Genomic DNA, 14083 nt, shown 5'->3' on the forward strand with positions numbered 1-14083 from the left:
GACTTTACAACAGCTTGCAGATACGGTGAGTGAGGCGCTGCACAACACCGCAAGTATGAGCGTGCGGCTTCTGCGGCGTCTGTGGGGTGGTTCCGTTTAGTACACTCTAGTTTCGTTTTTAATGTGGAAGCCACGACTTTCTTCCTAGATGAGCAATTGCTTTTGCAGAAGAACAAGCTACTATTCAGTGTGCATGTATAAGCAGCTGGCGCCATTTGTAGCGATGAAGAGGTTGACGACGGTAGCGATCAAGTGGGCACCTGCCTTATGTTGAAGCGGCGTCCTTCTCCCAACCTGGGTAGCGTGTAGCTTCTCCTTTTAAACGAATTGTGTAAGCGGAAGAAAATAAAAATGTTTATGAAGCTCCTAAGCCGCAAACGCTTGTGGGTACGCCCTATTAAAACATAGCTAAAACTGGCGCGCGACATTGCTCCACAGAGCTACCAACGCGCGGTAAAACAGGAAAGCACCTATTTTGACGGTGCTTTGTTTCGTCAGACATTGCCCCTCCCCCATCGCGCCGATCGCTGCGACTCAGCGACGGCGCGACCAACTTGTTGGAATCCAGTCGCGGAGATCCCACGACGTCGCGGCTGTCGTTGAGCGACGGAATTCGCTGTGTCGCTGACAGAAAATCGCGCCATGTGAAACAGCCTTAACTCGCCTCTAGCTGTGTTAGACGCCGCAGGCACCTGTCTGCACGGCCTTGCAATGTAGTGAAGACGGCCTGCCACGTCGTAGCCGTCATGTTACACGTACCTTGACTTAGAAAATATGAAACCTGACGCTGATACTGAGCGACTACATGGTGTTACGGTGATGAGTACAAGCTTGCCAGTTCTATTGACGACCACGGTGGTTGGATTGCAGTGGAGATGAAATAAAAAAAGAAAGCATGTGTGCGCTAAATGCACGGTCGTAACGCCTGACAGCAAGGACGGCGCCGTCTTAGTCAATCTGAAGACGCATGTTAAAGACAGAGGAAGCGACGTGCATCCGTCTGTTCTTTTCCTATAGCTTTTTTTTTTATTCAACTCGCTGCGCATGAAGGCATTACACAGAGGGTTGGGCTTGAACGAACAGATAGTGATAATTTGAATACAGATCTTCCGTCCTCACATGACATCGTGCAAGGTGCAAAAGACAGAGAGAAACATTTTAATGTGAGAAAAGCAGGGAGGTCGGCCGGGTAGGACCTTTGTCTCTGGTCTGCTACTCTGCGTAGGATCGTTGTATAGTCGGCGCCTCTCTTGAAAGAGTTAAACAGTTGCTTTGTTGAGCTAGATTGAATCCTAGCTGTCAACATGATCGGTACGAGACACCGTGTATGACAGACGAAGGAACGCATGATGAACGACCGACTTCCCGAGTTGAAAAAAAAAAAAGAAAGACTGCGACTGAAAGGACTTCGATAGCAAATTAAGGTCTCTCGCACGGAACGGCTGGCGTAGAGGTTAGTGAAAAAAAAGAATAGTGCCAACTGGCCTTCACTTCTATAGGTTGTACGCGCGCTCTTGCGGCATCTGTAGCCGTTTCAGGCGCAAGCTGACGAACTTGGATTGGCAAGGCGCATAGCTGTGTATTACGCGCTTCGCTGAAGCCTCCGAGTTTGTTGCGGGAGGCCACCATCTAACATTACTTGATGAATGGGTTTTATTGGCGCAAGGCAGTTCAAGCCAAAGAACGCCAAACACATGTAACGTGCACTGGATGATTTACGGCTGTTGCCTCCGATATTTAATTGCTCACCTTATGGGTCCCTTTTCCCCTTCCGTTGCTTTCTGTTAATAATTCGACGCATGGGACAGACGACACTAACGAGTGCAAAAACTAATGGCATCATCAACAAATCGCATTACTACTCACCAGCGCACCCTGGGCCGACAATGATTGGATGAAACGACGCAGCAGGGCAGACTGGTGCGATTTGTTGACGATGCCATAAGTATAACTTGCTATGAAAAGTAAACATTTGCTTTATTACACGTACTGAAAGCGCGTATGACGCATGAAAGGCTTGGAACAAGAGACTTCGCGAGCCAGTGTAAACACTAGTAAATCGCATTGTCCCAATTAAAAGTAATCTAGCCAAATGCCCCCCGGCATGATGTGATACGGAGAACATGTCAGGAAGCTCACGCATGCACACACGGAGAGAGCAAAACAAACAAACCGAAAGAGCAAAAGTAGCGAGGCCAACCAGACGAGCGTCTGCACTGTTTTCCCCACATGGCCGTATATATGCTAAAAGGGCAGACTTGTGCGCGCAAACAAAATTACAACGCACACGGGTCGCATTTAAAGGTTCACAAACACAGAAACAGAGATTGCATACTGAACTTACGCCAAATTGCATGAAGATAAATTCCGCTTCGCGAGAAATGATCACGTCGACTACAGCTAAATCATGCTCCGTGCAAAAATGGTCTCAAGAGCAGCGTTCACATGAAATAAAATATGAATGCGTGCGTGCGTGCGTGCGTGCGTGCGTGCGTGTGTGTGTGTGTGTGTGTGTGTGTGTGTGTGTGTGTGTGTGTGTGTGTGTGCGCGTGCGTGTGTGTGTGTGTGTGTGTGTGTGTGTGTGTGTGTGTGTGTGTGTGTGTGTGTGTGCGTGCGCGCGCGTGCGTGCGTGCGTGCGTGCGTGCGGTTAACCTTTAACCTTCATGTCTACCTTAAGTTGTCTTGCGCATATCATAGTAAAAGCCGACGCGTATCACGCTTCGGCGCGGATCTTGTTCAACGATATTGTTCTGAAAGTCATGCATAGAGCGCCGTGAGGATGGCTGTTGCATGGATTGTGTCAGTATTAGCCTTTTGGAGGAGATGTGTAGTGCATGCTGGAGCTCCAGGGCGAAAGATGAGGTAATCAGTAAATGTCGGCAATCTCGCAAGCCGTAATTGTCGCGCTGTTCCGCGCTATAGGATGCGGTGAACAATGTCACTTGATGATATCCGCCGCGGTTGCTTAGTGGATTTGGCGTCGCGCTACTAAGCACGAGGTCGCGGGATCAAAACCCGGTGGGGGGTGAAAAGCAAAAAAAAAAAAGAAAACAAACGAAAAAACGACCGTGTACCGTCCATTGGGTGCACGTTAAAGGTGGTCGAAATTAATCAGGATTCCCCCACGGCGGCGTGCATCATAATACTATCGTGTTTTCGGCGCGTCAAACGTGAGAAAGAATAAAAAAAAACATATAATAAATGTCACTCGATGTCATTTTGCATGGAAACGAATGTTGCAGGAGGTTCTACACACTGTTTGTGTACTTCTACCGTGCGATATGCTAGATTTGATGTGTTTGTGCAGAGGGAAACTGAGGCGTGTGTCTCACACTTTCGAATGGTGTGGAACAGGGACGCGGTTATGTTGCCACAAGCCGGGGCGTGCCAGCCCATTACCGTTTGCAAACTAAAGTAATAAAAGAAGGGCTGCGCGTGGCACGCGCTATGCGAAATAGGCTGATCTCATCAGTTCGCGGGTCACGTCGCGCGCGCTGCATTAACGCTAGCAGCCTCCCGGTCTCGATTTAGCTGCCGTGCGCACGCTGACGAATAGGGAGTGAGAGGGATGCAGGATGCCGCAGGTGTCGCCTGCCAGAGCGAGGCGCCTCTCCGCCCCTTCATGTGCGAAGAATGCGCGCGCGAATCAATCTGAAGCCCCCGGGAAGCTTCCCGAAGAATGTTTCGAGAATTGGCTTTGGGCGTCAGCGGCTCGCGTGGCGACTCTCACAGGCGCGAATCGAGAGCGGGCTCGTACGCCGGCAGCTGCCCGCGACAGCACGAGCGCGCGAGAATGCACGGAGGGCTTCCGCTCATTTCCAGAGTGTGGTGTGAATGTCTGCGGCTACAGCACTTCTAGCGGTCAAGATTCACTCGGCATACCAGGCGTGAGTAATGCGTCTCCGAGACGATTCTTGTGCGCGCTTGGTTTCCTCTCGTGGTACCTGCCGTGGTTGCTCAGTGGCTATATGGTGTTGCGCTGCTGAGCACGAGGTCGCGGGATCGAATTCCGGCCATGGCGACCGACCGCATTTCGATGGGGGCGAAATGCGAAAACACCCGTGTACTTACATTTAGGTGCACGTTAAAGATCCCCAGGTGGTCGAAATTTCCGGAGTCCTCTACTACGGCGTGCCTCATAATGAGAAAGTGGTTTCGGCACGTAAAACCCTATAATTGATAATTTAACTTCCCTTGCATTGCAATCAACGGTAGCGCTGGCCCGTTCAAAGCTTTACCCACGCGTTAGCATAACGAACGGCTTGAAAAGCTCGACGGAATCGCGACAGTCATAGGGAGGAGCAAGAATAGACTGTTAGGCTAGTTGGTTGTGTACAGTACCTGTGCTGTACTGCACGCAGCGCGAGATCAAGGGCGCACGGGCTACTGAACCCTGTACGCGGCTCTCTGTTCCGTTGTGCTCGGCAAGTTATTGAGGAATGAACAAGAATACAGGCACGTTATAGAAGTAGGTTGCTCAACAGCTAAGTACCGATGACAGCATCAAAGTTCGGCATAGGTATGCAGGTATAAGTATGCGCACTCTGCGTTTTCAAATAGCATGTGGCTCTTTCATGCATCCAGATGCACGAACAGTTTTGTCTGTCAAAACAAAGATGATAAATAAATATAAAGTCAAACCAAATGAAATCAAATGAAATCAACCTTTATTGAAAATCAACCATGCGTGGGTTCGCCATGCATGGCACTAATTGATTCCTGCCGTTCAGGTCATTGGAAACCCGTGCCCTCTCCGCCTTCGCTGGTACACAGGACGTGTGCCTTTCTTTGGCGTACTTCACGTTCGTAAACGATTGCGCGCTCCCTTACGAGTGGACGCAACTTTCACAAGCGACGTGGGCGAGCGCGTATTTGTGACTCATTGTAGATAGACGCATGAACTGCACTGTCGACATTTTAGATGCTGTCAACATTGTTCTGCACGTTGCGATCTATTGTGTGGCGACATTCAAACCGGTCCTGAACGTTGCTCGTTTGCTCCGGTATACACTGAAGGCCATGCCCTTCTGAGCACCTTACTGCGGAAGGCTTTCTTTTCCTGTTGAGTACTGTTCGGACCCTGCGCATTTCTGTGGTTTAATTATAAGTTATTGGGAACCTTGTGGCGCGTGACGCATCCGGTACTCACCCTTTCCCTCTACCGTCTCGTCTTGCCCTGTGCAGAGCTCGTGATGGGCGACATAGCCATGTCGCGGGAAACGTACCGGCGGCGAAGCCGGCAGGCCAAGCTCGGGGTCGGCTTCAACATTACGGACAGGGGCCCCAGGTTCCGCAGCAAACGGTGAGTGCCGCGTTGCACCTCGCTCGCCCTTCGAGAGAGCGGTTGCATGCAGAGACACAACTAGGCATAGACACAACATAGACACAACTTTTCCCTTACGCCATCATTTGCTAAAACAAAGTCTCACATGAATAGTTTTTTATCCGCGTACTATAAACGAATGGAATTCTCTCCCTGTTGAAGTACTTCAATCGGGCAACTTCACAAATGCGTTGGAAAACTATTTTTCGCATAAAATAACACAACCATTAACACAATTTTTTTCACTATTTTTCTCGTTTTCATATGTGAAATTTCCTGTATTTAGTTATGTTTAGTGTCCGATTGTTGTTTGGCGCAGCGTTTTGATCCGCATATAAATTCAAATGTGCGATTATGTTGTTGTAGTTACTGTGCTAAGGGAAGCATTGTGATTTTTGTAACGTGGCTATGGGATGCATCATTTTCATGCACTGTTTATATATACATTTTTTTAATTATCTTTGTTGCATTGTTATTACCTTGTCAAATATATTACCCCTCCTGCATGGGCCAGTATGTTGGCCTGCAGTATGAATAAATAAATAAATAAATAAAAAATCGCAGGCAGTCGACCGAGGTCGGTTTGGCAAGCTGCAGCCCTCCATATAGTGGCCTTAAAGGGCCCCTCACCAGGCCACATAGCAAATTTTGGTTATACGTTGGAAGTTGTTACGTGTCCTCTAGGGAGCATTCTGCCGCAAAAAAAAAAGAAATTCAAATTTTCTGATTAATAGCCGAGATAAAAGTATTTCTGTGTCGCGAACCCGTGATTTCAGCAGGCGGGTTCCACTGCATAGCGAGACTCCACTCGGCCCGTCTAGGCTTCGCCAGCGAAATTCCTTCCCTGCATTCTACCATGTCGGACCTCGAGGATCGCATGTCACATATATCATGGGCCCCGCCTTCACTTTTTTTGTTGTTTCTTCGGCGATGCGCACTTCCGCTGGTTTATTCGCTGGCGGCGTTGCGCGCGAGCTGTTATCGTTTCGCGCCGTGCACAAGGACACAGGACTAGCGGTATAATTCAGTGCTACACGAATACTCATGCGGAAAAAGCGGATCGCAGAGCATGATCACGCGCTGGAACACGGTAAAAAATGACATAGTTTCGATACCTGCGCACGTGACTGCACGACCGTGGGAACAAGCAGACGAAGCGAAAGTACATCGCTCTTGCTTCGGTGCAAAGTAAAAAAAAAAATAATAAACACGCAGGCATTTCGTTTGTGTGTTTTATTATTTCTCTAAACCTCAATCCGTCAATTCCAAGCAACAGATCACACAAATAACAGATATTGCCTTGAATAATTACCGAAGTCATGTGTCACCACGAGCTACGTCACACTGCGGACACGATTACGTAGGCGCAGGAGCTCGACTACGTCACCATCCCTCTCCGGGCGGATTCGCCGCGAGTGGACAGGGAAACGGCGTTCGAATCGAAATTTCACGCCTTTCCGCGGCGCGTAGCGATGTAATTTTTTGCAAACACTATCGTTTGCGCACATTGTATGCTCTGCGCTTGTCAACTCAAAAGGGTCAGACCTGGTGAGGGGCCTTTTAAACACCCCGAGATCACAGGTGCAGTTCTTGACATCAATGCTAAATTCCGTTGTTTGTTGACCTATTTTCGGTTATTTATTATTTATTTTTTGCAATTTTCCCCTTTTTGCAAGGGCAGTTGAAACATCTGCAGACTGGCGTTCGCGGTAAAGTTTCCGTGATGGAAACGGAGCTGTGTCGTTGACTCTCTGCAGTCACTTCGGTCGGCAGTCTTGCGTACCTTTCATGTCATAATGGCGGTAGCTACGCTTACATGAGTCGGACGATGGGTTCGTTTGTGGATCGTGGAAGTCCGCTCCTCGGTCTGACGAAAACGCCTGCGCGTCGAGCCGGAGTAGCGCCGCGGGACGGGTCGAATCAACGCACCTTCTAGCGCATGGTCGGATTCGCTCAACGCGATTAGTGAAATGCACGCAAACGCGATCCGGTAGGTCCGGGCCGAGCGCGACACCTGTATCGACCCTTCTCGCGTCTAGTTCATGTTGACCGAAGCTGTATATACCTTTGGCGTCTGTTGTACACGCAGGCGGCGACACCGGCACCGGGAGCGCGCGGGCAAGAACCGCCGACGCGTCCGCGCCGCCACTGCGAGGCCCGAGAGGCTCTGGGACCACGCCGTCATCCCCTACGAGATCGAGTCCAACTTCAGTGGTGAGCCTTTTTGCGCGTGTGTTGTTCCTCGTCGCGCCGACTGACTCTGCAGGGCATGCCCGTGGTCGTTCGGCACATCCGGCCCGCCCATCGTATCTTCCCGCGCCTTGATCATTCATTTAAAGTGCAGCCCGTTCTTGCGCGCACTAACTTCTTGAGACACTCGCCCCTCTTTCTCGCCATATATCACTGGAATATGTTACCACATGAAATCGTATCAGCTCTAAGTCACGATGATTTTCTAGCAAAACTAAAACAGTATTTTAACGTACTAACATATTATTCTCTTGCTCATTTGTTATAGGCATCACTGTGTTGTTGCGCGCCTTGTATTTTTTTCCCTCACCAGATTTTGATGTTCCTTGCACAAATGGTTTTGTTCTGGATTAGCGCAGGGTCACTTGTACTGCATAAACTTTGTTCTGCTTGTTCTGTTCGTTGTTTCATGCAGTATCTGCTGGTATGCGTACGTTTTTATCAAGTATTTTTTCTTGTATAAAGTGACCAAGTTACGTTGATTGTGTGTAACACCCAGTTTAAATCTATATGTATCTTCAGCGTTTAGGACGGGTCGTTGTATTGCTCTTACTGGTTTCTTTTTGTTTGTTTTCCTGTTTTTCCGCTTGTGTTCTTTTTATTGTAGCATGCATTATCTGTGTAAATGCGTATACTGTACATATAACTAATTCATCGTAACACCCCTATGTAATGCCCGCGTGGGCCTTTAGGGTACTTGAATAAAAAAAACGATGACTGCCAATCGATGCCACATGCCAACCTGTGCCATATACTCGCCAGCGGTGTGTCGAGTAGACTTCCACAAAATAAACAAAAATATACATTACTGAATGCGTCACACAAGTAATGCAGGCTTGAGATGCGGCTGAACGTCATATCGTTACAATCTGCGTAATCTTTTCGAGTCTTGCGAACAGGATGCCATGGAGTGCGCTGCACCTGCGGTCAACCTATAGTTGAACCGACTGACTTTATTGAAGAATTATATAGCTAAGAGTACGAACGGTTGTGTGACTGCAATCTTCAAGCATGCTCAGCACGAAGAACAGGTGGTGGACCAACTTTATCTTGTGGACAATCCGAGCGAGGATGTTTATTGTACAAAAGTACTGCGTGCTTTGGAGCGTATTGATTATGCAAATTAACAGGGATGTATTTCAATTTGACAGACATAGATTCAAGATTGCCTGATATAAATTCCAAATTGCCTGATGTACATTTCAACTTGACAGGGATAGATTCCAAATTGACAGGGATATTCCAAATTGACAGGGATATTCCAAATTGACGGGGATAGATTCCATCGCGAAGCGTTGCACGTAAGGCACCCGACATACTTGACCCACGCATACAAACTTGTGCGTGGTCAAGCACACACAACAATCACGACATCTACGAGCGCCACTAAAGCTATAGTAGCGCGAAACTAGCGTGAATATATAGTCGTGGATTTAAGTGTGCAATAAGGTTCGCCGCACAAGTAGCGAATGCGGTGCGAAAGGCTTGGAGCCTGGCAGGACGAATACAGACGTTATCATCCGTTCCTCACGTTTGCGTGCAACACATGTCGTTCGCCGATGAACCGAGGATAGTGAAAAAGGAGGTGTCGTGCCTTCTACTCGCACATCTTCGCGATTCTGAAAATATGAACAAGCGGTAACATGTTTCTGAAAACCGGCACAGACTGCCAGGCTAACCCTAGTTGCCAGCCAATAACCAAACAACCGACCAACTGAAATAATTGGCTACTTATATGCTCGACTAGACATACCGAAATCTGGCAATTCAACATCAAAATTAGGCTTGACATGTACAAATACAAAATCGCATGCGCCTGTCAGACAAATTCGGGGCTTGAACCTACGTTTATAATATATACAGAAAGATAAAAAAATTAACATGTGGCTTTTTACGTGCAATAACCACGATTTAACATATGAGGTATACGCCGTAGTGAGTTACTCCGGAATAATTTATACCACGTGGGGTTCCTTAGGTGCACCCAAACCTGAGTACACGGGGGTTTTCGCATTTCGCCCTCATCGAAAAAAAAAAAAAATTAAGTACGCAATGCTTTCTTTTTGCCTTTGTCCTGTGCTACACGGACTGGGCACGTGCCTACCCGAATTTTCTGTGCACTAGGATAGCTGGCATAAAACTACGTGACACAACGATGCTGCCGGTCATCCAAGGTAGCCATAGATGGCGCGCAATGCACTCTGGTCGAGCGGCGTGAGTAGGACTGGGCTTCTTCGATTTTCCACTTCTGGCTACCCGCGGGCTGCCAGAGCCAGCCAGAGCGTCTTCGTTTTTCTCGGGCTGCTCCGCCCACCGCGCTACGCACTTCCGCCGGGCGTTCGTTTTGCTCGCGCTGGACGGTTCTGGCTACCCGCGGGCTGCCAGAACCTGCCAGGACGATTTTGGTCTGGCTGCTCTCTGGAAGTTCTCTGGCTAGCAGACGACTAAAAGAGGCGATGGGCGCTCGCCGCCATCTTTACGGGGACTTCACGGATTGCAACGCGGGTGCTTGAGGACTTAAATTTACCTCGCTCAGCCAACCGTCTACGGTCATCTTCGGATTTCCTTACTTCTAGCGTTTTTTAGGTACTAACGCACCGTTCCGCATCGCGAAGCGGTGTGATACGAGCCGTGGTGAACCGTTTGAAGCTTTTGTGTGCGTGTCCCCAGCTGATTGCTTCTTCGCGGCGGTGAACAGCGCGCCGCGCTCTCATACGTGCATGTTATCTGCATCGTGTTCCACGCAAGTTGTAGACGCTCACTCACACATTGCGGTACATTTTGGGTTCGTATTTCTCTGGTGGCGTTCCTTTTCACATATCTCGCGTATGTATATCTCCTTTCTCTGCAGTTAGCGAAGGCCTTGCAGCTAGCCCGTGCTTGCTCCGTCTCTCCGTCGTATGCTGTGGCAGCTCGAAACCGATATGTGTTCGAACTGCAGGCCGTTGATCTAAGAATACACTGATTGCACTAGCTCGGTACATTTAGACACACGTACATTGGCTTATTGCTCTCATGACTGCGACCAATGTTGTTTTTCGTGTGAAACGTTTCGCTCGTCACAGGCGACGTGCATTTTCATGCGCCAGCCGCGTCCCCAGCTCCTTAAATGAGAAGTACCATCAGCCACAACAAACTTTACGAAATCGAAGCCCAAGCAGGTCGACGCGAAATTTTATGCGTATGAGCTAGACGTACCCGATAACCTGCTTTTTCATGTCTTGTTATGACACAACGCCAACTCATCAAATGTCGCCGGTGGTCGACGTGATCGCTGCGAGCAGGGATCCTCCAGCTATCGCTTTCGAGTATACAATCACGATTTCGCGTCTTCTCATCCGCCGCGTCGGAGGCCATCTGTTACGCTGCGCAAGCGAGATTGGCCGAGTACGCGTCCTGCGCCGAGTCGCGTGAAATCGCGCGAAAGTGATCGTATCCCTGAATGCAACAATATATTTTCAAGCTGGCAACGCATAAATGGGCCGACTACGCCGAGCGCGCGCCGGCCTCGACGGGCGCTGCCATGCTGGTAGCATGTTTACATTTGGCCAGCTGTACCGGCGTTCGATTTTGCAAACTTCGGGCAGGTTCGGGTTGTCTTGGGGTCCCAGCCCATGTGACTTCCTGTCAGAACCGGAACTAACTGGCTGCCATCTAGCTGCCAGCGGGCTGCCAGAACTCCGAAAATCGAAGAGGCCCACTATTGGCCTCGAGCTCCACCATTGGAAAAGCTGGCGCCACCGTCGGCGTGACGTGCTATTAGGGATCACGTGGACATAGCGGCCGCGTCGGCTGCTTCGGGAGCGCCGGAGCGAGCTGAAAATGAGAGTTCAAATTCCGTCGTACGCTGCGGTCCTCATTTAGTGGCGAGATTTTCTCGCTTCGAGTGTCTCCTTTACAACGCTTGAAAGCACTACAATAGGCAGTGGCTGCCTTCGAAGGCGCGCAACATGGTAGGCTGCTGCTCGGTGCCGCAGTGCCGGACGTACACAACGGAGCCCGGTGTCAGCCTTATTCACACGTAGCCGCAGGACAAGAAGCTGCGTGAAGCTTGGCTCGCGAAACATGAAACCGGCAAACAGCCATCGGCTACAACTTGGGTATGCAGCAAGCACAGACGCGAGCAAGATTTCTGCTACGACGCCGGGTCTGCATGTTCGGAAAACGCGCACTGTGACGCTCGCCCGAGTCCGCTGCCCGTCTGATGTCATGACGGATTGGTCTATAAACTTTTCCATGCTATAGATACTGGCAAGTTCACTGGAGTGGAAAGGGAGCGGTAAGAATCACATTAAAAAAAGCATGGCATAAGGTCATCTTTGTGTTATGAATTAATGCACTGGATTACAAAAAAGAAGCAGCGGGAAATCGCACGCTGACAACACCGATAAACATACAGTGCAACGCAACTCGAGGAATGATATTGAAACATCCAAGAATTTAGAAGAAAAAAAAAAGATTGAATCGTCGCAACAGCACATCACAGTCCCCGTAGGCGTCGAAGTCTCTACAATGAAATTATTTTTGAACAGCTGTCATAGCGCCCATCCAACAATGGTTGCTTGTATACTGTCAAATGCTCACACTCTGCGGCCTAAAGCTCATGGCACGGTGCGAAAACGCGCACGCGGCGAAAGCGAAGCACTGCGCGGACAAGCATGCAGACGCGCAGTCAGTCGCTGCGAATCTGTGTGATCGCTGCATTGAGGCTTAATTCTATTACGCTCCATTTAGTTATACAAACACTATAAGAACATATTTCACATAGTTTGCTCTCAGCGTTTGCCTACCTTTCACGCAAGAAGCCGGTTCGGAGACTCCATCGCGGCAACCGCGTGCAGTGGCGTTGCGTCGACTGTACGTATTCGGTAAAGAGATAGCGTCTGTAAACGATTCTGTGTTTTCAGTTTGCCCAAGATTATTATTTAGACAGTAAAAAACTTCTGTCGTTTCGAAAGTACTTACAGAAATGTCCGGGAGAGCTCGCGCGTGGTGTTTTCAGTGAGCGCTGAAAGCAAAACCTATGAGGCATAGAGCGCGCCGCGTGATCCCTCATACTACGCCAGCGAGGCGCTTCCGATAGATGGCGACTCCGTAACTGCTCGCCGCCAATACCCGCGCTGGCCGCGCCGAAGCCCGTGGAATGCCGCCAGACACGGGACGCTAGTTTCTAGAGCGTCCACGTTGCGCCGGCGTAGCGTAACTGCGCCGCGGTGACGCGCGTTCGCGTTACGCCAGATCTATATCCGCGGCTTTAATGTTCGTCCTGGTTTATATTAGCGCACGTTAAAACTGTGACTCCACCAACGTTGTTGCTTTGCATACCTCGCAGTGACGGGTTTGTTGCACTTAAGCTGCGTGTACGTCCGCAGCATACAACTCGCGAGCAGCCGCCAAGAATGTACAGGCGGCGGTATTGATCCCGCTATATATAAATACAGCGACTCTATAGTCTCACACTTTCTGGAACAGCGCTTAAGATGGAGGCTCGGAAAGAGGTTGCCGTTGTTCGGAGTCGATAAATTAGTAGGCCGTTTCGACGAACGTCTGCGCTCTGTGGTTTCTCCCGCAGCTTATCTGGCATTCTTATTCCTTTGGTCGAACTACGTCGTGCTCCACCCTTCGGCTCGCAATTGCGTCCCGGCGGATAAAGCGCACCCGAATGCTGGAGGGACGCGTGCCAACACGGAGTAAAGCACGCGTATACGTGCGCAATCGGAACTTACGGAGGCGGCGGCATGCGCTATAAACCCGTCGCCACGCGGAATGACGGCCACCGGTATGGATGCAGGCCGGGCGGACCGTTAATTAAAATTGATCGCGGCCCGCGCTGCGCGCGATCATCCCGTCTCGTGCGGATGCCAAGGCGTCCCGCCATTCATAAGCTGGCGGAAGGAGCGTACTCTCTCTCGCTCTCTGCCGGACGTCGATTCTTAATTCGCTACGCACTGGAGTGGAGGCGCAGCTGCCCGAATAGAGACAGCCGCATGGGCGCAGCCGCCAATGACGAAAGCCACGCACGCCTGCTCACTCCCTGCACAATTGCGTGCACTGCTACAAAGCAACGCGTGCAAAATGAGAAGTGCGCGCGACCGCTCTTGTGCGGCAAAATGGCAGTTACTTCCCGAAGGGTGCGCCTTTCGTACTTACTGAGCATGCCATGCGCATTTCAATGTGTATTGCACAAGCCGAGAGAAGAAACTCTCGCGCTCCTGCCATATTCTTATTTGGAATCTGGCGTTTGCATGTCTGTGCTGCGGGCGTGCTACGCAAGCGCCTGCCCTGCCATTCAAGGCGCGAACCTCTCCCTAAAATTTAAGAACACCGCGGCTCTTCAGCATGGCAGTGTATTTATTGCATGTAGTCAGGCGCGCAAACACGCGCACGTGCGTGCGCGCGGAGCCTCTCTCTCTCTCTTCTTTCTTTTGTGTCCATCTTGATTCACTTCTTTCTTCGCGTGTCCTTTGGAGACGTTCATGTCACGTCGGACCGCGGGCAGGTAGATTTGCC

At 50.0% G+C, this 14083-nt stretch overlaps 1 protein-coding gene across 1 annotated transcript in view; it reads left to right on the forward strand.

Annotated features, from left to right (window-relative positions):
• Positions 1-14083, forward strand: part of tok (tolloid-like protein 1 tolkin) — a 716025-nt gene that overhangs the window by 376466 nt on the left and 325476 nt on the right. The window contains exons 2-3 of the mRNA XM_075686316.1: positions 5185-5302; positions 7413-7537. Coding sequence (XP_075542431.1) covers positions 5185-5302; positions 7413-7537 — 243 coding nt within the window. The remainder of the gene's footprint in view (positions 1-5184; positions 5303-7412; positions 7538-14083) is intronic.

This window comes from Dermacentor variabilis, chromosome 1 (genome assembly GCF_050947875.1).
Source record: "Dermacentor variabilis isolate Ectoservices chromosome 1, ASM5094787v1, whole genome shotgun sequence".
In the NCBI taxonomy this organism is placed as follows: Eukaryota; Metazoa; Arthropoda; class Arachnida; order Ixodida; family Ixodidae; genus Dermacentor; species Dermacentor variabilis.